This window comes from Hemiscyllium ocellatum, chromosome 3, assembly GCF_020745735.1.
Source record: "Hemiscyllium ocellatum isolate sHemOce1 chromosome 3, sHemOce1.pat.X.cur, whole genome shotgun sequence".
Classification (NCBI taxonomy): Eukaryota; Metazoa; Chordata; class Chondrichthyes; order Orectolobiformes; family Hemiscylliidae; genus Hemiscyllium; species Hemiscyllium ocellatum.
The window spans coordinates 86,518,907-86,542,473 of NC_083403.1; the positions used below are offsets into that span (position 1 = coordinate 86,518,907).

The 23,567-nt window shown below is 39.6% G+C and overlaps 1 protein-coding gene across 1 annotated transcript in view; it reads right to left on the reverse strand.

Annotated features, from left to right (window-relative positions):
- ccm2 (CCM2 scaffold protein) overlaps positions 1-20,992 on the reverse strand; it is a 119,026-nt gene extending 98,034 nt beyond the window's left edge. The window contains exon 1 of the mRNA XM_060851534.1: positions 20,906-20,992. Coding sequence (XP_060707517.1) covers positions 20,906-20,938 — 33 coding nt within the window. The 5' untranslated portion in view covers positions 20,939-20,992. The remainder of the gene's footprint in view (positions 1-20,905) is intronic.
- Between the last annotated feature and the right edge of the window lie 2,575 nt (positions 20,993-23,567).

The window sequence follows — 23,567 nt, forward strand, 5'->3', positions numbered from 1 at the left end:
GTAAAGCCAATGTGCAAACCACTACACCACAGAAACAATACACGACTAATTTTCAACTCCAAATTCAGTAAATCCTATCAGCTGCCATGGTGTGATTTGAACCCAAATGCCCAGAACCTGGCCTTTATGATTATGAGTTCAGAAGATTACCACTGCATTATCTTCTTCACAGTGTGACAAAGAACTGACTTCTTCCATAGATTGGATATTTCTTGGTTATTCAACAGCCTTTTCTGCACTCCAATAATTAACAAATTAAATTATTATGCAAAAACAACTCTGCAAACAAAAGTTATTTCAGTGTGCCTCTGAATTTTCTCTCAGTGTTTTTGCATCACTTGAAATTAGTTTTTAAGTAGGCACAAACATTTATAGTCAAATTAGCATCCTTATTACATCAATACTTGTAGAATTACTAGTTTCTTTTCAACAAAGTCTTTAACAGAATCAAACTCTTCACTACAGAAACCCTCGGAAAGGACAATGAACTGATAATGTGTCAATGTGAACCAAGGAAAATAAAAATAAACTTGTCGAGCCTGACCTTATGATCTGTTTATAGTCATTGAATATGAAAGTCTTATTGAGAACTGTTTTCTCTTGAGTTGAAACGGTAGATTTGCATCTGATAGTTTCTACTATTTGAAGAATAAATATGTTATTTACATGAAATTTGCCTGTTGTAATTTCACTAAAATCCTTTGAAGAAATCAATTTCCTAAATTCCAAACTTCTTTCATGGTAGAGTTCGTACTTGGGATTTAAGATTCAAAGCAACATCACCGCTATTAGTTCCTTGAGTCTTAAGTTTGAACAGTGGCATGTGTTAGATTGTACAAAGGCTTGGAGGGTATCGACCTATTTATTTAAAGAATTAACTTACGTAACCTGGAGGTACCAGAAGACTGGAGGTTGGCATACGAGAACTCTGTGGGAAGCTAGAGAAGTGATTGCTGGGCCTCTCGCTGAGATATTTGTATCATTGATAGTCATAAGTGAGGTGCCGAAAGACTGGAGGTTGGCAAATGTGGTGCCACTGTTTAAGAAGGGCGGTAAAGACAAGCCAGGGAACTATAGACCGGTGAGCCTGACATCGGTGGTGGGAAAGTTGTTGGAGGGAATCCTGAGAGACAGGATGTATATGTATTTGGAAAGGCAAGGACTGATTCGGGATAGTCAGCATGGCTTTGTGTGTGGGAAATCATGTCTCACAAACTTGATTGAGTTTTTTGAAGAAGTAACAAAGAGGATTGATAAGGGCAGAAAGGTTGATGTGATCTAGATGGCGTAAGGCGTTCGACAATGGTCCCCATGGGAGACTGATTAGCAAAATTAGATCTCATGAAATACAGGGAGAACTATCCATTTGGATACAGAACTGGCTCAAAGGTAGAAGACAGAGGGTGGTGGTGGAGGGTTGTTTTTCAGACTGGAGGCCTGTGACCAGTGGAGTGCCACAAGGCTTGGTGCTGGGTCCTCTACTTTTTGTCATTTACATAAATGATTTGTATGGGAGCATAAGAGGTACAGTTAGTAAGTTTGCATATGACACCAAAATTGGAGGTGTAGTGGACAGCAAAGAAGGTTACTCACATTAAAATGGGATCTTGACCAGATGGGCCAATGGGCTGAGAAGTGGCAAAAGGAGTTTAATTCAGATAAATGCGAGGTGCTGCATTTTGGGAAAGCAAATCTTAGAAGGACTTATACACTTAATGGTAAGGTCCTAGGGAGTGTTGCTGAACAAAGAGACCTTGGAGTGCAGGTTCATAGCTCCTTGAAAGTGGAGTCGCAGGTAGATAGGATAGTGAAGAAGGCGTTTGGTATGTTTCCTTTAGTGGTCAGATATTGAGTACAGGAGTTGGGAGGTCATGTTGCAGCTGTACAGGACATTGGTTAGGCAACTGTTGGAATATTGCATGCATTTCTGGTCTCCTTCCTATCGGAAAGACGTTGTGAAACTTTAAAGTGTTCAGAAAAGACTCACAAAGATGTTGCCAGGGTTGGAGGGTTTGAGCTATAGGGAGAGGCTGAACAGGATTGGGCTGTTTTCCCTGGAGCATCGGAGTCTGAGGGGTAACCTTATAGAGGTTTACAAAATTGTGAGGGGCATGGATAAGGTAAATAGGCAAAGTCTTTTCCCTGGGGTCAGGGAGTCCAGAACTAGAGGGCATAGGTTTGGGGTAAGACGGGAAAGATATAAAAGAGACCTAAGGGCAACCTCTTCACACAGAAGGTGGTACAGGTATAGAATGAGCTGCCAGAGGAAGTGGTGGAGGCTGGTACAATTGCAACATTTAAGAGGCATTTGGATGGGTTTGGAGGGATATGGGCTGGGTACTGGCAGGTGGGACTAGGTTGCGTTGGGATATCTGGTCGGCAAGAACGGGTTGAACCAAAGGGTCTGTTTCCATGCTGTACATCTCGATGACTCTGTGATTTAACAACGTTCTTAAAACTTTCTCATTAATATCTTGTGAATCTTTAACTTTAGCATGAAGGATGGCTTTAGAATAATAAGTTTGGTTGAAGATCATTTAAACTCAAAATACTTTCTCTTCATGGATGCTACCTGACCCACTATGATCTCCAGCATTTTTGTTTTCAGTACAGATTTCAGCATTTGCAGTAATTTGCTCCTATACTAAATTTCATAATGACTCTGATCTTTCCCCTTCTCACAACCCCTGTAAGTAGCAGTTCTTTGGCTAACTTGACCATCCAATTAAATTTAAATATAGTTGGTTATGCCTGAACTAAACACACAACCATGCCGATGATGGACTGGGATGGATAAAGTTAAAAATCAGACAACATCTACCTGACAAAAGAGCAGCACTCCAAAAGCTTGTACTTCCAAATAAACCTTTTGGACTATAACCTGGTATCATGTCATTTTTAACTCAACGCACAGCAGTATACGCTCACATTGTGATACAGGATCTCAACTTCACTCTTTAACATTTTGGTAGTGCCTGAAACACCTTCATTGGTCAGTGCCATTGTGATCCTGACTGCTGAATGTGGCTAGCGCCGGGACTGCTGAGGGAGCCAGCATTCATTGCTGAGGTGATTCGAGGTAACGCTTGCACATACTAATCTCCTACATATTGTAAATTAACAACACTAGAGGAATATGAGAGACAAGGACAAATTCCAACACTTCTGTCAGATTCTCTCCCTTCCAATTTTAAAGAAATTACCTTCATTGCTACCAGAAACAGTTGCACACAAATATAAACAGATGTACTGTGAGATTCAAGCATGTCGACAACCAAATATTGTGAATCAGGGATTTGTCATTTCATTGGCATCAGGACTTTAGAAACATGAAGGGAAATTAAGGTTAAACTAATGAAGCATAGTATTTACATGGAGTTTAGCCCATTGTTCACATCATGATTGAGGAAATCCATTGTCTGTCTCTCCCTCTCTGATGCTTCTTTCTGACAAAGACGCTCAGTCCTCCAGAGTGCCTGATCAACAGCTAGAGCTCCCCTGCTCAGTGTTGTTACTCGCCATTGCCTCCTTTTGCTGGAGCCCCAATTTATAGACATACACAGAAAGTCTATCTTTGGAGAGAGGACATATCAGACTTTTGTAGCTGAATGTGCATGACCATGGTACACAGTCAGGAGAGTACTGTCCTAGGAGTATTCAACATTGACAGCTGACCCCATCAAGTATCGTAGCATCAGGTCAAGCATGGGCAAGGAAACCTCCTACTGATTACTGTCCTTCTGGGCTGATGCATCAGTGCTCCGTCATGTTGAATACCACTTGGAGGAAGTACTGGGGATGGCAAGAGTGCAGGATGTATTCTTGGTGAGAATTTCTATGTTTACCACCCAGAGTGGTTTGGCAACTGCTTCAGCTGTTCAGGTTCTAAAGGACATAGCTGCTGGATTTGGTCTGCAGCAAGTGGTGAAGGAACCAACTGTCACGGGATCCATTACTTCTTCATGAAAAGACTCGATTCCTCTGTGGAATTTTACCTGATTATATTATATTGTATAAGATTAAGCTTAACAGCAATGATGCTATTAACTCGTTAAGTGTCATGGGATCCGTCTACTTCTTCATGAAAAGACTCAATTCTTCTGTGGAATTTTACCTGATTATATTAGATTGTAGCAACAATGATACTATTAACTCTTTATTGTATTTTAGCCTAGCAACAATTAAGTATAACTATGACTACGTGGCAGCTGCTCTTTACCAGCTACTTATCAGCTACTTATTGTTTTCTCAGCTAATTAAGTGTTTAACGCGACCTTTAAACAATGCTGACCGAGGCACAGTTTGAGATTCCAGTTCTTTAAACAAATGATGTAATTGCTTAACTTAGACTGTAAGGGATAAAAGCAGAGCTAAAACAGACAGAACTCACTCTTGTCTTGAAACACAGCCAATGAGTCACCCAACCATCTCGGCTTAACTGCAGATCCACTGAACCACCAGGCTTGCAGAAAAGACACATTTGTGCAAAATACAGACCGATCGGATGAAGCATACGGACGGCTAAGAGCTTGCTGAAATACGCCTGCCTAAAAGATTCTCGGTTGAGGCACTGCATTCTAGCCTGAAGAAGATACAATCTGAACCAACTAGCTGAAACACGCTAGTCTAAGAAGATCCCATTTGGGACACTCAGGTATTAAGCTCTGCTTTTATCCTAGGTATCTTTTAAGAACATTCAAAAAGGCTGTAACGATTGTGATTAACTGAAAACATCTGATTGTGAGTATTCAACTTATTATATTGATAAATTTCTATTATATTTTACACCACACACTTCGTATTCGCCGAACCTTTATTTGATAAGATATGTTTACCTTTGTGTTGGTATGTTAAGTCTAGAACTTAGCTGAGAAGGCATTAGGATTGACTTAAAGTGAATCCCTCTCACTCCTAGGTGAAAGGATAAACTGAAGGGACCTAGAGACCTGCGATAAACCCAGCCGAGTTTGTAGCTATCAGGACCATACAGTCAATAGGGACCACTGGTAAACTTGACAGGTAACGGCCTCAGGTATATGCCCGAGGTACTGTAGTTTAATCCGGTAGTAACCCATACCTATTGAGGATATCCACCTGAATAACATAACAATTGGCGCCCAACGTGGGGCTCGAGAGATTGCACTATCTTGAACCTCACGGCGTAAATATTATCTTTGTCACCAAATAAACTCCTTCTGTAGGGATATAGCGAATAGTACAAAAAAAAATAAAAGCCCCTCAAAAAGAAAAAGAAAATGGCCAATATACCTGCCTATTATTTTAGAAATGATTGGGCAGAAATAGTCGCAGCAGGAAACGACAATATAGTCTCCCCACCTAACCTAAGAGGTCAGGAGGTAAGACTGAGGGCAGATGAGTCAGTCCTAGAAGGACTAAACAGACTCAATGGAGAACCTATAGCAGCAAGACTCCGATACAGGTTCAGAATAGAATATGTAGATGGAACTCACCATCACTATGATGGATGTATACCAGCAGATGGAACTGGAAACCCCCTAGAACCAGCCCACCAGCATACCGCTGGCGTTCTACCAGCTCAACATTCGGTAACAGTAATTAGAAGAGAAACAGACCTAAGGGGAAGAGAAGTACCGCTAGTACCAGGCATGTCAGAACATGCCTGGGCAGAAGATATAGCTCAACAAATTATAGTGGCAGCAGACAGAGTGCTCCAAATACCCCAACTAAATAGAGTAGCAGCACAATTCCTAGTGGCGCAACATGCTGTAGAAAAAGCCCGATGGCTAATCAATAATCCCAGGCCCGGACAAGCCGGACAAGCACCACAACCGGTAGCAGCCCGCCGTGTGTACGGTGATCCCTCACTGAAGAATTTTAAAATCTGCTTCCTAGACTTTCCCTCAGATGACAGAGCAGCAATAAAATATATAATTCAACATTTTGAAAAACTAAAAGCCTTCTTGGAAGGACTAACCCCCCAAGAAAATTCAGATTTATTTAAAGCCCTGGATTGTCCTGCTTTAGATCAGGAACCGCACACCACCATAAATCTAGTTACCATACTCCATGAAGCCCACAATCGGGTATATGGAACCCAGAGAGCAGAAGCAGCCAACAAGATATTCAAAACACTCCTGGAATCAGGGAGAACAATGCTCCAGGTAGCACAATCCGCTGAAGATCTAGAAATAAACTATGTCCAAGTCAGGTCGCAATTATTCAGACAATTCCAGAACGAAGGCCATGCAAACAGGCTCAGGGAAGCCACAAACAGAGCACTAGGACAGGGACAAAACCCATGGCAAGTATTCAGACAAGAATTAATCAACTTAGGAGAAGTCCTCAATCTATCCCTAGATAGAATAGGAAAACAAAATCCCCACGGACCTCAACCAGAAGCCAAGCCAAGGAAAGGAAATCAGAAAAACCTAAATCAGAAACCCAGAAATCCAAGGCGCAAGGACGCCAACAAAACCAAAGAAAACCAGGGACATACCGACCCCAATATGAACCATTGGTTCAGGTAGTGGAAAAAGTCCAACCCAGAAACCAGGGACCTCCCCGACAGCAGCTACCTCCTAGACCAATTCCAGGAGTAAGCCCAAACTATTTAGGGAGAAACCCCATTCCGAATTATCAAGACCCAAGAGCTAGAGGGGGATACCAACCTCCACTACAGCCAGCCTAGCAACCACAACAACCTAGGGAATACAGGCCACCCCAACAAAATTTTAGACCTAGGCCTCCAAATGGACAAGTTCAACAAGAACGATACAACCTGAGACCCAGAAACAGTCAGGGACAAGCAATAACCTCTGGATCAGCCAGAGTGCAAGCACAAGGGGACGAAAGGAATACAGAAGGGCAAAGAATCCACCAGACAGGGATGGTGAGAAAACCCAGACAGACAGCAGCAGAACCATGCTACCCTCAAGAACAAGGAAAAATAGAGGGGTATAAACCCCACAGACAGCAATGGCTCACAATAATGCTAGACACAGGGGCAGAAATGTAATTAATGGACAAAAGTTTGGCAGAAAAACTAAACATACCAAAAGTAGGAACAGAACCTTATCAGGGCATAGGAGCACCTGTAAAATGGGCAGATGTAGGAAAAATCAAATTAATCCTAAAAAATGGAAAACAAATAGAGACTAAAGCTCTAATTATAGAAGGTCTAAAAGACCAGGGAGAACCAGTAATATTAGGATGGGAAGACATTAAAGGACACAAACTACTAGAACAAACAGAAGACAAAAGAACAGAAGACTTAAAAGAAATTTTAGATAAAGAAAGCAACCCCAAAATCAGAGCAAAAATAAAACACCTAGTGCAAACTCACTGGGAAATCTGGCAAAAGGACTCATACCATTGCGGTAATCTAAACATTGATCCCACTCCCACAGGAATGGGACACTTCAAAATCAAAAAGAAGTATGGCATCAACAAACCAGAGATAGCTAGGGAAATCCAAAAAGTCATAGAAAGACTTGAGGAACAGGGAGTCCTAATAGAAAAAGGATCCCCATACAATATACCCATAATTGGAATACCAAAGCCTGATAAGCCAGGAAAGTACAGACTTGTCTGTGACTACCGAGACTTGAATTCAGGATCAGTGCCCTTCTCGTCATACTTTAAAGGAGCTCAGACTACATTGAATACCTTAAGAAGGGAGAAATATAAAACTACCCTAGACTTATCAAATGGATTTTGGAGTCATCCAATCCCAAAAGAAGAATGGCCATATACAGCCATAACAGACACCCTAGGGAGACAATTAGTTTGGACCAGACTCCCTCAGGGATACCTAAACAGCCCAGTAATATTTTCTGCAGAAGTCAGAAAAACAGTACAAAACTTAGCTCCGCCAGGACAAATAGAATGCTATGTAGATGATATTTATATCACTCATGGTGACCTAGAAGAACATTTTGCCTGCCTACATAGAATAATGGAACACCTGTACCATAAGGGATATATAATTGGACTAGCAAAATCCCAGATCGCCAGAGAAAAGGTAAAATACTTAGGAGTGGAACTAACCAATGAAGGGAAAGGACTAACTGAAGAATACAGTGAAAAAATAGCTGATATTCAACCTCCTACCAAAATTAAAGAATTACAAGCAATATTAGGCCTATGTAACTATGCCAGAGACTTTGTCCCAGGATATACAGAAATATCTAAACCCCTGTACAAAAAACTAACCGAGAAAGTATTCTCATGGACTGAAGAAGATCAAAATAACCTAAATGAACTAATCAACCAATTAAATAAAGCAGAAAACATGGGAAAGCATGAACCAGGGAAAGACATTACACTAGAAGTAATTATAGGGCAAGAAAGCGCCACCGTAAGAGTAACCAGTCAAGGACAGAACAAACCCTTCCAATATATCTCTTTAAACTTTACAGAAACAGAGAGGAAATACCCAAAAATAGAAAAAACATGGGTAGCCATAACTAGAGCAGTGGAACCCATCAGAAAAATCCAAGGGGAAGGAAAGATAATAATCCTCACGGATTGGCAGAATTACAATCCAAACAACAAAAAATAGAAAGGAACCAAAGGGTCCACTCGGCCAGGTATGAAAAATGGGATATCCTACTAGCTGACCCCACTATAGAAATACAGCCCCTTACAGGAAAAACAGATACTTGGTGGACACCGAAATATAAACTAGCTGCTACTGAAGAAAAAACTGAATTCAATCCAGATATGTACATCTATACAGATGGTAGTGCCCAAAGAGGCCTGGATAAACAAGGTAAAGAAGAAAAATTAACAGGAATAGGAATAGTAATCGGTACAAAACTAAACAATGAGTTCCAAGAAGAAAAGGTCTTAGAAATAAAAGGACCACTGGGAGGTTCAGCCCAGAAAACAGAAGTAAAGGCGTTAGAATTAGCCTTAAAAAAAGCAAGCCAATTTCCTGCAGAACTCCAAATTCTCGTTTGTACAGATAGCTCTTATGCCAGTAGAGGCTATAACGAGGAACTAGATAAATGGAGTGAAAAAGGATTCCATGATTGTAGGAATCACCCCATACAATATAGACAAATATGGGAAGAAATAGCTAGATTAAAAGAAAACCTCCCAAATGTAAAAGTAATACATGTCAGAGGACACCAGAAAGAAGGTGAACACAAAAAAGGAAATGATCTAGCTGACCGAGCAGCCAAAGCCGCAAGTTTGGGAAAAGAATATAAAATAAGAGTAATAACTAGGCAAATGAAAAAAGAGAATCAGGACAAAGAATTGGAAGACTTACTTCAGGGCAAGGAAGTAAAAGGATACCCTAAAAATCAGGACTACTGGGAAGAATCTGATGGGGTAGTCAAAACCAAATTTAAAGATCAAACCACAGAACAGGCTAAGATAATACCCCCTAGGAAAGGGAGAAGAGAACTTATCAAGACGGCCCACGAAGGCTTAGGGGCCGTGCATCCAGGAATAAAAACCACTCAGTCACACCTAAAGCAGAAATACTGGTGGCCTGGGATGAATGCAGAAGTTAAAAGATATTGTAATGAATGCAAAACTTGCCTAAAATATAATATCAAGGGAGGAACTAAAAAAGAACCAAAAATTATTCGGTCACAAAATATGGAGCCCGGGGATAAATGGATAATGGATTTTATCGGCCCATTGCCGACCTCTCACGGGAAAAAGCCATTTAAAAGACCGAATACATATTGCCTAGTATGTATTGATGAATGTACCGGATTCACCACCCTGATCCCAACAAAGAGTTGTAGGACACAAGATGTTATAGAAGCTAGTGAGTTGATTCTGGTCGCTAATGGGCCTCCCAGAGTAATTCATACAGACCAAGGACCTGGCTTTAAAAACCAGGACTTTAACATGTGGTGTACCGCTCATGGGATACAGCTTGAGTTTAGCACACCTTACCATCCTGAATCAGCAGGAAAGGTAGAACGGAGAAACCAAGATGTCAAACTAGCCTTGGCAAAATTATTGTGCACTCGCGGTGGTAGTTGGAGACAATGTTTGAAGGACGTGCAGCTGGCCATCAATAACACACCCATAGATCTCTTAGGAGCAGAGAACCATATAACTCCGCACTATTTGAGATATGGAGTACAAATGAATACAGAAAATAAGCCTGAAATAGAAACCCAAACTAAACTTAAAAAAGAATGGATAGATCTCCTAAAAACTAAAAAAAGAAGAATTAAGACAACAAAGGGAACAGAAAATTCAAGAAGACAGAAAATTTTGGCAACCTAAAGTAGGAGATTGGGTACAAGAGAAAAAACAAAATAAATCAGGAAGAGCCTTTAAAGCCCGCTATCATTTGCCTCAACAAATAATCCAAGTAGGAAATAGGACAGTGACAGTCGGGAAGGAAGGTAAAGAAAGGACTTTATCTGTAGATAATATAAGACCAGTTAACAAAGACTAAGAACATGGCAGATGGGATGGCTGTATATTTAGGAGAAGAAGAGAAACACAGGGAACAAATGGAGGGATTTTTAACCTCCAAGAGAGATGTAAACAGCAGAAATGAAAAAAAAAATTGGAAACAAATATTTAAAGAAAAAAAACAGAACAATATGGAGTTAGGACAATTAGGGAAAGGCAAAAGGATACCAAAAGTAAAGAAACCCTCCTAAACTTAAATAAAAAAAAACCAAGAAAGAAGAGACTAAGACGATTAAACAAAAGAAACTCACGGCAGAACGCTGCTCTAAGTGTAATATAGTTCAACACACCCTACTATTTATAGTATTAGCCTTTCTAACTATAGGATGGATACTTCAGGCAGTAATAAAGCGCAGCCTGGAATGTAACACAGGTAATAACCCCGACAGCAACAGTAACTCAACAAATTCAGCAGGAATGCCTCTAATAATAGGAGGATTAACCCTATCTAACATGGCCCTAGTAATGTTAGGACTAATTACGATAAATGTTGCGCAAGCTCAAAAATATGAAACTTGGACAGATCCAAGACCCTCAGCAGAAATAATAGGAGAAGAAATTATAGGACACACATACACCTTAGACATAATAGTCTTAAAACAGGAGCTTGGGAATGAAAACCAAGAACAAGATCAAAGACTAGATAATCTTATACAAAATTGGATAGACGAATTACTATCTTATAGTATACAAAATGTTACAAAAAATGAAGAAACCTCAGAGAGAGATAGATGGCTCTACTGTTTATACAAAACGTATAACTGTTCAGACTATCAGAGTCCAGGATCGAAAAACCACTATAACTGCTCCTATCCAAATATTCGAGTAAAAAATGAGGTCTGCAGATGCTGGAGATCACAGCTGCAAATGTGTTGCTGGTCAAAGCACAGCAGGCCAGGCAGCATCTCAGGAATAGAGAATTCGACGTTTCGAGCATAAGCCCTTGAAGGGCTTATGCTCGAAACGTCGAATTCTCTATTCCTGAGATGCTGCCTGGCCTGCTGTGCTTTGACCAGCAACACATTTGCAGCCTATCCAAATATTGGCAACCCCCTAAATAATATGAACACTCACCAACCGATAATACTATATGTAAACTCTACTTGGCACTACCAAGAAGGAGGTGACCAAGGACAAAGATGGAATGCCACAGGTGACACGGATCAGGTTTACCTCACCCTACTAGGACAAGATAATACGCAAGTTCAAGGATTAGGAACTTATTACCTTAAGAAAATGTTTAAAGAAAACGAAACACTGATAATATGCGATCCTACCATCTTTAACCAATCCAAGTCCAGAGAAGAAATAGGAGAATTACTAAAGAAACCAGTAAACTTTACGAAGTTACTCAGACAAGATATAGATGTCTGTAACCACTTTGCCTTAGGGTATGAAGCAGAATTATCCTTACCTAAAGAGACCCAATGGAAAGAATGGGAAGATGTAAACCACAAGAGACAAACAAATGAATCCTGTTACTATTATTATAAAAATAACACCCATATAATTGGATGCACCAATAAAGCCACACAATGTTATAGTCCATCAGGATACAATACCGCTCTCCTCCAAAACCGCCCAAATGATAATAGAGCAAAAAGAAATGAAACCCATGGACCATGGTCCTGCAAAATTCCCAACTCAGGAAAAGTAGTATATATAGAACACGGTAGATTTAAATGTGGATACACTTATGAAGTTCCTTAGGATAATTACTATGAAAATAATACCAAAAAGTATAACACTGAGGCAGAAAACCCAGATGGAAATCAAACATCTAAATGGAAATCAGTATATCAAGACTGGGAAAAATTAAAATACTTCCTAAAAGACCCACAAAGATAGGGAACTGAAATAAAAGTAGAAAATACAACTCTGTACTGCTACCATTGGGGCAGGATGTACTGCTACAAAACAAAGCAGAATGCCACCTTTTGGGAACAATCTTCTCCTGATAGATGGCTGGTGATAACCACAAATCAAAAAAGCAGTAACAGCAACAATAATGATAATAATAATAATAATAGACAACAACAGGCAGAAGCATATATTAAGGATTTATTCAAAAATCAGAAAATACAATGGGAAAACTCAAAAAACCTAATAATAGAGGTGATAACAATCAAAAAAAACCAAGCCTGGCAAATTGCCTTTAATGACCTTAGAAATCAATTTAATGTAATAACTAGACGATGGTTACATAACACCGTAAGAACAGAAAACAGGACAATAGCTGATTTAACCTCAAGGGTATACATATCCCACGTGGAAAACAAAGATCAGCAACTAAAGATCTCACTAGTAGAGAACAAATCCATTCTCACAAACGAAAATTACGAAACTAAAATAAAACAACCAATTTGGCAAAGCCTAAAAAATGGGTGGCTGAAAAAGGAAAAATGTATTCAAATTAACAATCAGCCTCAACTGATCGAATTCTCTAATTTAATCCTATTAAAACCCTGTGATAATAACACGGTTCAATATGTTAAAAAAGATTGCCAGATAGAGTACTTCCCATCTGGAAATACCTGGCTAACAAACCAGTCAGGAGAATTTAATGTTACGACAGGACATGTCGGATGTAATGGCAAAATTGTGAGACAAAACAGAGAAACTTATAAGAACCCGGCAGAAAAAATTAATCTAAAAATAGAAAAACCCAAACCTGACCTAGAACATTTTGAAAGAATGCTAACCATCTATTCAGAAAAGCAATGGATGGAGATAACCTTCTCGGGCCCAACGGATGACGAGAAGCTAAAGACCCTCCAGAACCTAATATCAAAAGAAAGGAAGGCTGACCAAAAAACTCTACAGGAAGAGATAAAAATATGTGTAGAAGAATCAAGAAAAAATTGGTATGATAACTTGCATATTAATGCAGGGACTATGTCAGTATTACAAACTACTGCAAACATTTGGGTGCAAATCTATGATTGGATTTATTGGATTCTATCATGGCTTGGCCTAGAACAATATACACCGCTCTTAGTGGGACTTATCCTACTCTGGGTGTTTGTGGTCGTAATTTGGCCATTTCTCAAGCCATTAATCAAGGGATTGATTCCAGAACGAAAATAAACCACATTCTGCTTCCTCGACCGGCAAGCATGGATGAAACCACAACCAAATACCAAGAAGTCCTAGACTTCCTGGGAAAACAAAACCAAGACTTACTTGGGACTCTGAACTATTGTGAAGAAATGGGAATTCCTCGAACCAATGTGGTATTTTCTCCCACATGAAAGAACAATTTAGCCCTGTAGTCATGCCCGTAGGTCTATGGGACGCCTACTGCCACCACCTACCCATTATAGGAGGAAACATTCTGATAGGACTCCAGCTCCTTTGGGGCTTGGTAGAATATAAATGGGTCCATTTGACCCTAGGTATAGGACTAATTCTCACAATTATGATTGGCTTTGAATTTAAATGAAGAAAATTTGGAATTACTAAGGGAGAATGGGGATCGTTTTTAACACTGATCTCCTCAATCATAATCATATCTTTTAATTACGAACCAGAATGGGCCATTTATTGTGCTACCATTCACTGGATTCTAAAAACATTAACTGTCTGTCATTCGGTCTTAACACAGACCTCGAACCAGGATAAACCTTCATTTGTCCAAACCAAAAACCAAACCAAACCTTTGAAACACAGACGCGACCCGTCTCTGGGTGACGCTAAACTAGAAAAACAAAATAAGTCCAAGCAGCTACCACCTCGGAAGAAACCAAAACCACAGAAAACCTGCGTACCAAAATGGAACCAAAAACTTACATTACTGGAACTCAACAAACCCTCTGCATCTATGCGAAAAAAAACCAACCTCAATATTCCTTTATCAATATCCAAAAATTAAAGAATGGGTAACTAGAAAGAAGGAAACCAACACCACATGGAATACGGATGGTGGACTGAGCCAAGAACAGTTCTAAAAGAACACAACATTGGACAATGTTTAAATTGTAATGGACGTAAAAAGGCACAGAGACTAATATGCACATTTTTCTCAATGCTATTCGAAGAATTGAATATGAACATATTACTTTCTGTATGCAAACCAACAAAGATGTTGCCAGACCCAGATTTGATCAAAGGGGAACGCATTCGACAAACACCCCTTTCAAAAGAATATATGGTACAGTATGACCGTAGAAGAGGCCATAACCTGGCTGAACACTTAATGATACTCTCCAAAGGAAAATATACCTTTGTGGACTGTCTGAACTATGTTGCAAAACTACAAAAGCGGAATGAAGAAAACCTAACTGACCTAAACATGCTCCGATCCAACATAAAACAAGACGTGTTTAATTATGTAACCAGAGAAGCCAACAGACCGTTACCTCATCCACAAATCGATATGATAACCGAATGGTCAAAATGGACATGGTCACCTAAAGCCATAGAAACGGTGGTAACTTATACATCACCGACCCATGATTGGAAATGGACGGAAAGAGAATATAAGAACCCACCTGGATACAATGACTGCCTCCTGAGGGAACTCCGGAGACAACACAAAATATCCCCGTACATGGCATGCGAAAGAGACCGCAAACAGGATCTCAAAGACTACCATGAGTACAAAATGAGGATTCTGAATGAAAGACCAAAACGGATGGTCCAACAAACTTCATGGTACAGTTGGAAACAAGATGGCTGTCAAGGCCCCGAACCAAAACCAACATGGAAACCAGAGGTCCGGCTCTTTGACCACCAACATGATTGGAAACGAAATCCACTGATGAAATTCGTCGGAACCCCAACAACTGAATCTGATCATGAAACCCGCCATGGGAAGTCTGACTCAGAATGATTTCGCATAATTAAATGAAATGTATGCGTTGATTTAATGTTGCCTTTTCCGCTTTACTCACAATAGCTCTCATAATAAGAGCGTCAACTGCAACAAACTACACCGCTGATGAATAAAGTGAAGATAATAATAATGGAGCGCAGAAAAACGAAAAATTCCTGATACATGCTGCTATTGGTACAACAATCATTGTAGAACTCTGTTCAGCTATCATTTGAACTTTTTAAAGACACATGGGGAAATCTCGCTTTTCAAGAGGGGGATGTCACGGGATCCATTACTTCTTCATGAAAAGACTCGATTCCTCTGTGGAATTTTACCTGATTATATTATATTGTATAAGATTAAGCTTAACAACAATGATACTATTAACTCGTTAAGTGTCATGGGATCCGTCTACTTCTTCATGAAAAGACTCAATTCTTCTGTGGAATTTTACCTGATTATATTAGATTGTAGCAACAATGATACTATTAACTCTTTATTGTATTTTAGCCTAGCAACAATTAAGTATAACTATGACTACGTGGCAGCTGCTCTTTACCAGCTACTTATCAGCTACTTATTGTTTTCTCAGCTAATTAAGTGTTTAACGCGACCTTTAAACAATGCTGACCGAGGCACAGTTTGAGATTCCAGTTCTTTAAACAAATGATGTAATTGCTTAACTTAGACTGTAAGGGATAAAAGCAGAGCTAAAACAGACAGAACTCACTCTTGTCTTGAAACACAGACAATGAGTCACCCAACCATCTCGGCTTAACTGCAGATCCTCTGAACCACCAGGCTTGCAGAAAAGACACATTTGTGCAAAATACAGACCGATCGGATGAAGCATACGGACGGCTAAGAGCTTGCTGAAATACGCCTGCCTAAAAGATTCTCGGTTGAGGCACTGCATTCTAGCCTGAAGAAGATACAATCTGAACCAACTAGCTGAAACACGCTAGTCTAAGAAGATCCCATTTGGGACACTCAGATATTAAGCTCTGCTTTTATCCTAGGTATCTTTTAAGAACATTCAAAAAGGCTGTAACGATTGTGATTAACTGAAAACATCTGATTGTGAGTATTCAACTTATTATATTGATAAATTTCTATTATATTTTACACCACACACTTCGTATTCGCCGAACCTTTATTTGATAAGATATGTTTACCTTTGTGTTGGTATGTTAAGTCTAGAACTTAGCTGAGAAGGCATTAGGATTGACTTAAAGTGAATCCCTCTCACTCCTAGGTGAAAGGATAAACTGAAGGGACCTAGAGACCTGCGATAAACCCAGCCGAGTTTGTAGCTATCAGGACCATACAGTCAATAGGGACCACTGGTAAACTTGACAGGTAACGGCCTCAGGTATATGCCCGAGGTACTGTAGTTTAATCCGGTAGTAACCCATACCTATTGAGGATATCCACCTGAATAACATAACACAACAAATGGGAAAAACAAACTTGACCTCATCCTAACCAATGTGCCTGGCACTGATGCGTCTGTCCATAATAGTATCTGTAAGAGTGACCACCATACAACTCTTGTGGAGTCAAAGTCTGAATTCATATAAATAAAACCCTCCATTGAACTGACCATGTGGAAATTTGCCTAGGAATGTCCTGTACACAAAAAGCAGGACAAATCCAACCTGGCCAATTAATGCTCCATCAGTCTGTTCTCCCTCATCAGTAAAGTGATAGAAGACGTCATCGACAGTGGTATCAAGCAACACCTGCTTAGCAGTAACCTGCTCACTGAAGCTCAGTTTGGGTTCCACCACTTGGATTTGGCCTGATTACAATCTTGATTAGATTCCCTACAGTATGGAAACAGGCCCTTCAGCTCAACAAGTCCACACCGACCCTGCAAAGAGTAACTCACCCAGACACATTCCCCTACCCTATATTTACCCCTAACTAATGCACGTAACACTATGGGCAATTTTGCATGGCCAGTTCACCTGAACTACACATCTCTGAATTGTGGGAGGAAACCAGGGCACCCAGAGAAAACCCACACAGACACGGGGAGAATGTGCAAACTCCACACAGACAGTCATACGAGGCGGGTATTGAACCCGGGTCCCTTGTGCTGTGAGGCTGCAGTGCTAACCACTGAGCCACCATGCTGATTAATTAGCCAATCTTCTATTGTTATTATCCCCAACACCATGACTTCTTATTGTGTTACCTTTTATCTGATACCTTATTATACCTATAGAAAATATAACAATAGTCCAATAATAACAACCATTTTATTAAACATGATTTCCCTTTCACATTCTACCAATCAATGTTCAAGGTTTGTGTGAAGATTTGTAGCTCAGTTGCCAGTGGTCGTGGTTGTTCAACGAACATACCCACAAACGCAACCATTCAATGTACCCAGAAAAACTAACTACTCATGAAATATTCTCTCAGAATCATCCTAATATCTCTCTGATCTGCTTGGAAGATGTTTGAAGAGGTATTATGATGATTACGAGGGCCTAGCAATTACTGGATGCTAACATTGTGGATGAGTGATGCATATAGATGGTGTTTGTGAGTCATACCCTGAGCTGTTTTTGCATGTTGAGAAACATAGAGGCTTTGATAACCAGCTGCAAGCTGAAATCAACAGGTACCTAATTTGCCTTCCATATTGAGAATTCTCAGAACCTAGTTTGCTTGTGGTGGGTAGTAGGATAGGAAGCTGTATATGAATGAAGTGATATATGCTGCTAATAAAGGTGATAAACAAGCAATTATCCAGCCACTGCTTTGTTACAAGATGCATTAGTTGATCCTAATGCGAGACAGAACTCACCAGGCTTCTCAATGAGTTCTCGTGCAGTTCTTGGCATAGTTCACTTTCTTTAGGCCTCTATAAGATTTCCCCTGTTGACTTTGTCTTAAAGTATAATGACTGTATCAGCTACAACTCCATAATAATGGATTCTAGCATTGTCCCCATTGACAGGTATTAGGCTAACCGGATTGTAGATTTCTGCACTTAATTCTCTTCCTTTCTTGAATAGTAGTGATACACTTATTGTTTTCCAATACGCTGGAACCTTGCCAGGATCAATCAATAATCTCGGGAATATTTGAAGATTTCAACCAATACATCCTACATATCTGCAGTAATTTCTTTTCTAAGGACGACTCGACAAAACGGGATATAGACCCACAAGAAAAGATTAAGTCACTCACATCCGAGACTTTCTCAGGCATTTTCTTGAGTGACAGTCTCTCAAAAATCCCTTCCCACTTGTCAGTGTGTAGACTTGGCTGGCCTACGTCATAAGGCTGTCATTGACATCCTACCTAGATTGGTAACATGTTGAATAAACCACCACCATTTAATAATACCAATGCTTCAAACTCCAGTCGGTTGGTGGGACACTGCAGGTTCGTATTGTGCATTAAAATTTACCTTCTCAAGTTTAAATAGCACAAGACAAGGTAATTTCTCTCTATCTTGTTAAGTTTTTAATTAGCCTGTTAAAGACATGTTATGATAAGAATTCTGACTTTCTGGCCCAAAAGTAGGGAACATTATGTTTCAAGAATCTCTTTTTTTTCCAAAAAAAACAGAGACTTGAGACTTGGACTCCAAGTAACAATGCAGCACATCTCATTGGTATGAGCCCTCAAAATTTCATGAAACAAGTTAACTGTGAATTAACAAACTCAAATTTAAACACGTTTATTCAATTAGAATTCAAAGGGCTCATCTTGAAACATTGTGCTGTCCTGTCTCTGAGCAAATGGCTCTCAAACAGAAAGATAACAATATACATTTTTAAAATCTAAATCTCATCACTACCCAAAAGGACATGCAGTTAGTATATTGGTCCAAACATGAATAAAATAATTAAATTCCAGAGGTGAAATGACAACTCTGTGTGGTATCAAGAAGCCTAGCAAAACTGGAATCATGGGAATCAGAGGGAAAGCTCTCTACTGACAGGAGTCATTCCAGGTACATAGGAAGATGATTGTAGTTATTGGATGTCAGTGATCTCAATTTCAGAACATCTCTGCAGGAGTTCCTCAGAATAGTGTCTCTGACCAGACCATCTTCAGTTGCTTTAACAATGACCTTCCTTTCATTATAAGGTCAGAAATGGCGATACTCGCTTATGATTGCACAATGTTCAGCACCATTTTTATCTCTCACCACCCCCAGTCCACAAGCCTCATTCCTGATGAAGGGCCTATGTCGAAAATATTGATTCTCCTGCTCCTCGGAAGCTATCTGACCGGCTGTGCTTTTCCAGCACCATACTCTCGACTCTGATCTCCAGCATCTGCAGTCCTCACTTCCTCCTACCATTTTCAACTCCTCAGATACTGAAGAATTCATGTCCAAATGCAGCAAGAACTGCACAATATCATGACTTGAGCTGACAAGTGGTAAGTAATGTGCATATCACACAAATGTCCATCTCTAATAAGAGAGAATCTAACCATTACTGTTTACAGTCAATGGCAATATCATCGCTGAATCCCCACTATCAATACTTGAGGTTACAACTGCCTAGAAACCAAACTGGACTCACCATATAAATACAAAGGCTAGAAAAGCAGTTCAGAGCCTAGGAATGCCGCTGTGATTAACTCACCCCCTAACTCCCCAAAGCCTGCCTACCACCTACAAGGAATAAGTCAGGAGTAGGAGAAATATTCTTTAATTGCCTGGATGAGTGCAACTTTAATAATACTCAGTAAGCTTGACACCATCCAGTTGAAAACAGCCCACTTGATTGGCACCACATTCACACACTACTTCCAGCACTCAGTAACTGTGGCATGTACTATCTAAAAGTTACAGAAATTTATCAAAGATCCTTAGACAATACCTTCAAAATCCACAATACTCCCATCTAGATGGCAGCAGATCCATAGGCAAGTTCTCCTCTAAGCCACTCACCAGTCTAACTTGAAAATATACAGGTATTGCCATTTAGTCAGTGCTGCTGGGACAAAATCATAGAAGTCCCTCCCTAACAGCATTTTGGGTCTATCCACAGCATATGGACTGCAGTGATTCAAGAAGGCAACTCATCACCATATACTCCAAGACAACTGGGGATGGGCATCAAATGCCGGTTGAATTTGGGACATCAATATCACTGAAGGGATTAAACAAAAACATGCTTCATCCTTTACTGCATTCCCTATGCAAACTTTTGTGCCAGGCTATGTACATTGCAGCAACCCACCAACAGACACATTTTTTTGACTCACCAATCATAACAATTGGAAGCAACAAAAACCGAATATTATAATTTTAGAATCTTGGTGACTGCAGGACAAGCTCAAATTCTTTTCAAGTATCATTTTCAGAACTCTCTATCTGCTGATGAAACTCCCAAATCCAAGCAATTTCTCATCACCAACATAACTGGCATGAGAGGTGCAAAATGAAGCAGATCAGGTTGCTTTTACTTCTATTTTAACAGCATTATTGTGCTGAAGTGCCAGCACCATACCAAAATTGTAATCTCAACATGTATGTAATCACAGGAAAATGTTGACATCCTCTTGAGCACTACATGGCCTTGTGCTTTTTAACTCAAAGGCTGCATTAACGAGCAACTGAAAGAGCGTACAAATTAAATTGCTTCTCCAAGAAAACAATACATGTTCTTATCTACTGACCTCTGAAGTGCTTCCATTTTCTTGAGCATACATTGAATTTACTTAATGGCACGTTTCAAGCTACGTACATCTTCAACAGAGCAAAATGTTTTTCCTTTGTTGTCAATGACACTGAACTGTTCTGTTCTTTGGAGTTCCCCGTGTAACTGAACTTCTTTGCTGGACTAGAAATGAAACAAACAACTTTCATTTCCTTTAGCACACATGTTAGTTATGTCTTGAGTCATTCTTCCGCTTTAACTGATCGTATTTCTGTTGAATTCTGCCACTGCTACATTCGCATGGAATTTTTATTTTGTAGGTTTGTGGTTATGTCTAATTTTTGCATTTTAGTTTTTATATTTTTAAGACAATACTTGTCGACCTCTCAGCCAATATAGCTTACAATGAATACCACTGTATTTTACAATTGGTCAGATCAGCAAAAACTCCTTATGTTCCATGGTCCACAAACTATTAATATGACACTGGTATATTTGAAAATGATTGCTCCACACATAGATTTTTTTTTCTCCCCGCCTTACCATCCTTTTCTTCTTCTTCATTTGTCACCTTGTTAGGGACCAGGCCAGATCCCCTCAAATATTTTAAGAAGGTAGCCTAGACCCTAACTTTTTCTTATTTTAAGGGAAGAAGTGAAGTGTGTGTTCCAGGTGTGATAACTGGTCAAATCAATTGGCTTTAAGCAAAACACAATTTATTTGAACACTACAATTAAAACATGAACAAAGGAAGGCGGAATTTAGAATTACTTAACTTGTAGAAAACTTAACCAAATACTCGATACAGTAGCTTAACTAACTGTTCCAATATAGTAACGTCCCATAAACACACCCCTTGGCAAAAAGGTAAATTCAAACACAAATTCTTATAAGCAGGAGGGAACACACCAGAGTGATTTCAGGGAAAATCAGTCAGGAATTCTTTACTGAAGCTTGCAACATTTCTGGACTCCAAAATCTGGTGACTGCTACACCTAAAACAAACTAAAAGAACCTGAACTGGGAGAACTGGCCGCTCCCCTTTCATTGGTAAACTAGACACTTTGGCACCTCAACCTTTACAACCTCTCTTTAAAATAAAACCAAGGAAAAAATAACCTTTTTAAAGTGACAGCATAATCACACCTTGCCCCTTAGAACAAAATGAATCATCAATATACAAAGATGGCTTAATTTTAAATCTTTTAGTCTTACTATAACACATATATATTACATTCACTCTAAGCATGCAACCATTCACTATTACATTCTATTTCCATCCGTTTACTCCTGCCACTGAACGCCTCCAAGCTTTCTTCATCCAACTCTCGACAATATGTTGGCAATTACATTTTCTCATCCTGCCACATGTATAATTTTCAAATTGAATGGTTACACTAATAAGCTCCATCTAAACGGTCTGGATTTTTTGTCCTTAAATTTCTCCAAAAACTTTAATGGATTCTGATCAGTATACTCAATTGTCTCAGATACATTACTGGCAATATAAATGTTGAAACGTTGTAACGCAATCACTCAACTTAAGGTCTCCTTCTCAATTGTGGTATATTTATGTTGATAAATATCTAGTTTCCTGGAGAAATATCCAACAGGTTGTTCTATCTTCTCGTCATGTTATAAAAGTACAACACCGACATCAATAGCAACCTTAAATGGTTTTGCGTAATTAAGGCGAGACTAACACTGGGGCAATGGTTAACACAGCTTTCTAACTGTCGAATGACTTCTGACATTCCTCTGTCCACAGAAATTTTCTGCACTTCTTCAATAAGTCAGTGAGTGGAGCAACCATATTGCTAAAACCCTGCATGAATTTCTGATAAATTCCATTCAACCCAGAAAGCATTATACCGCTCTTTTCTTCGATGGTATGGGAAACTCCCCAATAATCTTTATTTTCACATTTCATGGGGGCACCTGTTCATGTCCAACAACATTGCCCAGAAATATGACTTGGGCTTTGGCAATTCGCCCTTAGCCAGGTTTATCACCAAGCTCGCTTCCCGAAGTCGATTCAATAATTGACATAAACGCTGCAAATGTTCCTTCTAGGTGTGACTAAGCATCACCAGGTCATTGAAGAATACTATTTGGCAATCCAGAAATGACTTTTTTGTTAGTCTTTGGAAGTGGCTAGCACATTTTTCATACCAAATGGCATGGCATTAAATTGATACAATTCATTCAGTGTTGCAAAAGCTGAAACTGTCTTCACTCTTTCTTTTAAAGGTACCTGCCAGTATTCTCTGAGTACGTCCAACTTTGGAAATATCAACAGGTATCCAGCTTAGGAAATATTCAATGCTTGTCCCACCTTTCCAATACAGTCTTCCAAACGTGGAATCGGATATCATTCAGACTTTATAACTACATTGACTTTCAAAAGTTGACACATAATCATTGGGTTCCATCTGGTTTTGGCAACATGGCTGTGACTGAGTTCCAGTCGCTGCAACTCACTTCGATTATGTTGTCATGAAGTATGCATTCAATCTCTTTTAGAGCCTGTGCCAACTTTGGAGAGTTAAGTCTACAACAATGTTGCTTAATTGGGACAGCGTTTCCTATATCTATATCATGCATAATTAGATTAGTACTCCCCAGCTTATTCCCACATACCTCTCCATGCGATAGTAATAATTCTTCCAGGTCATTTCGAT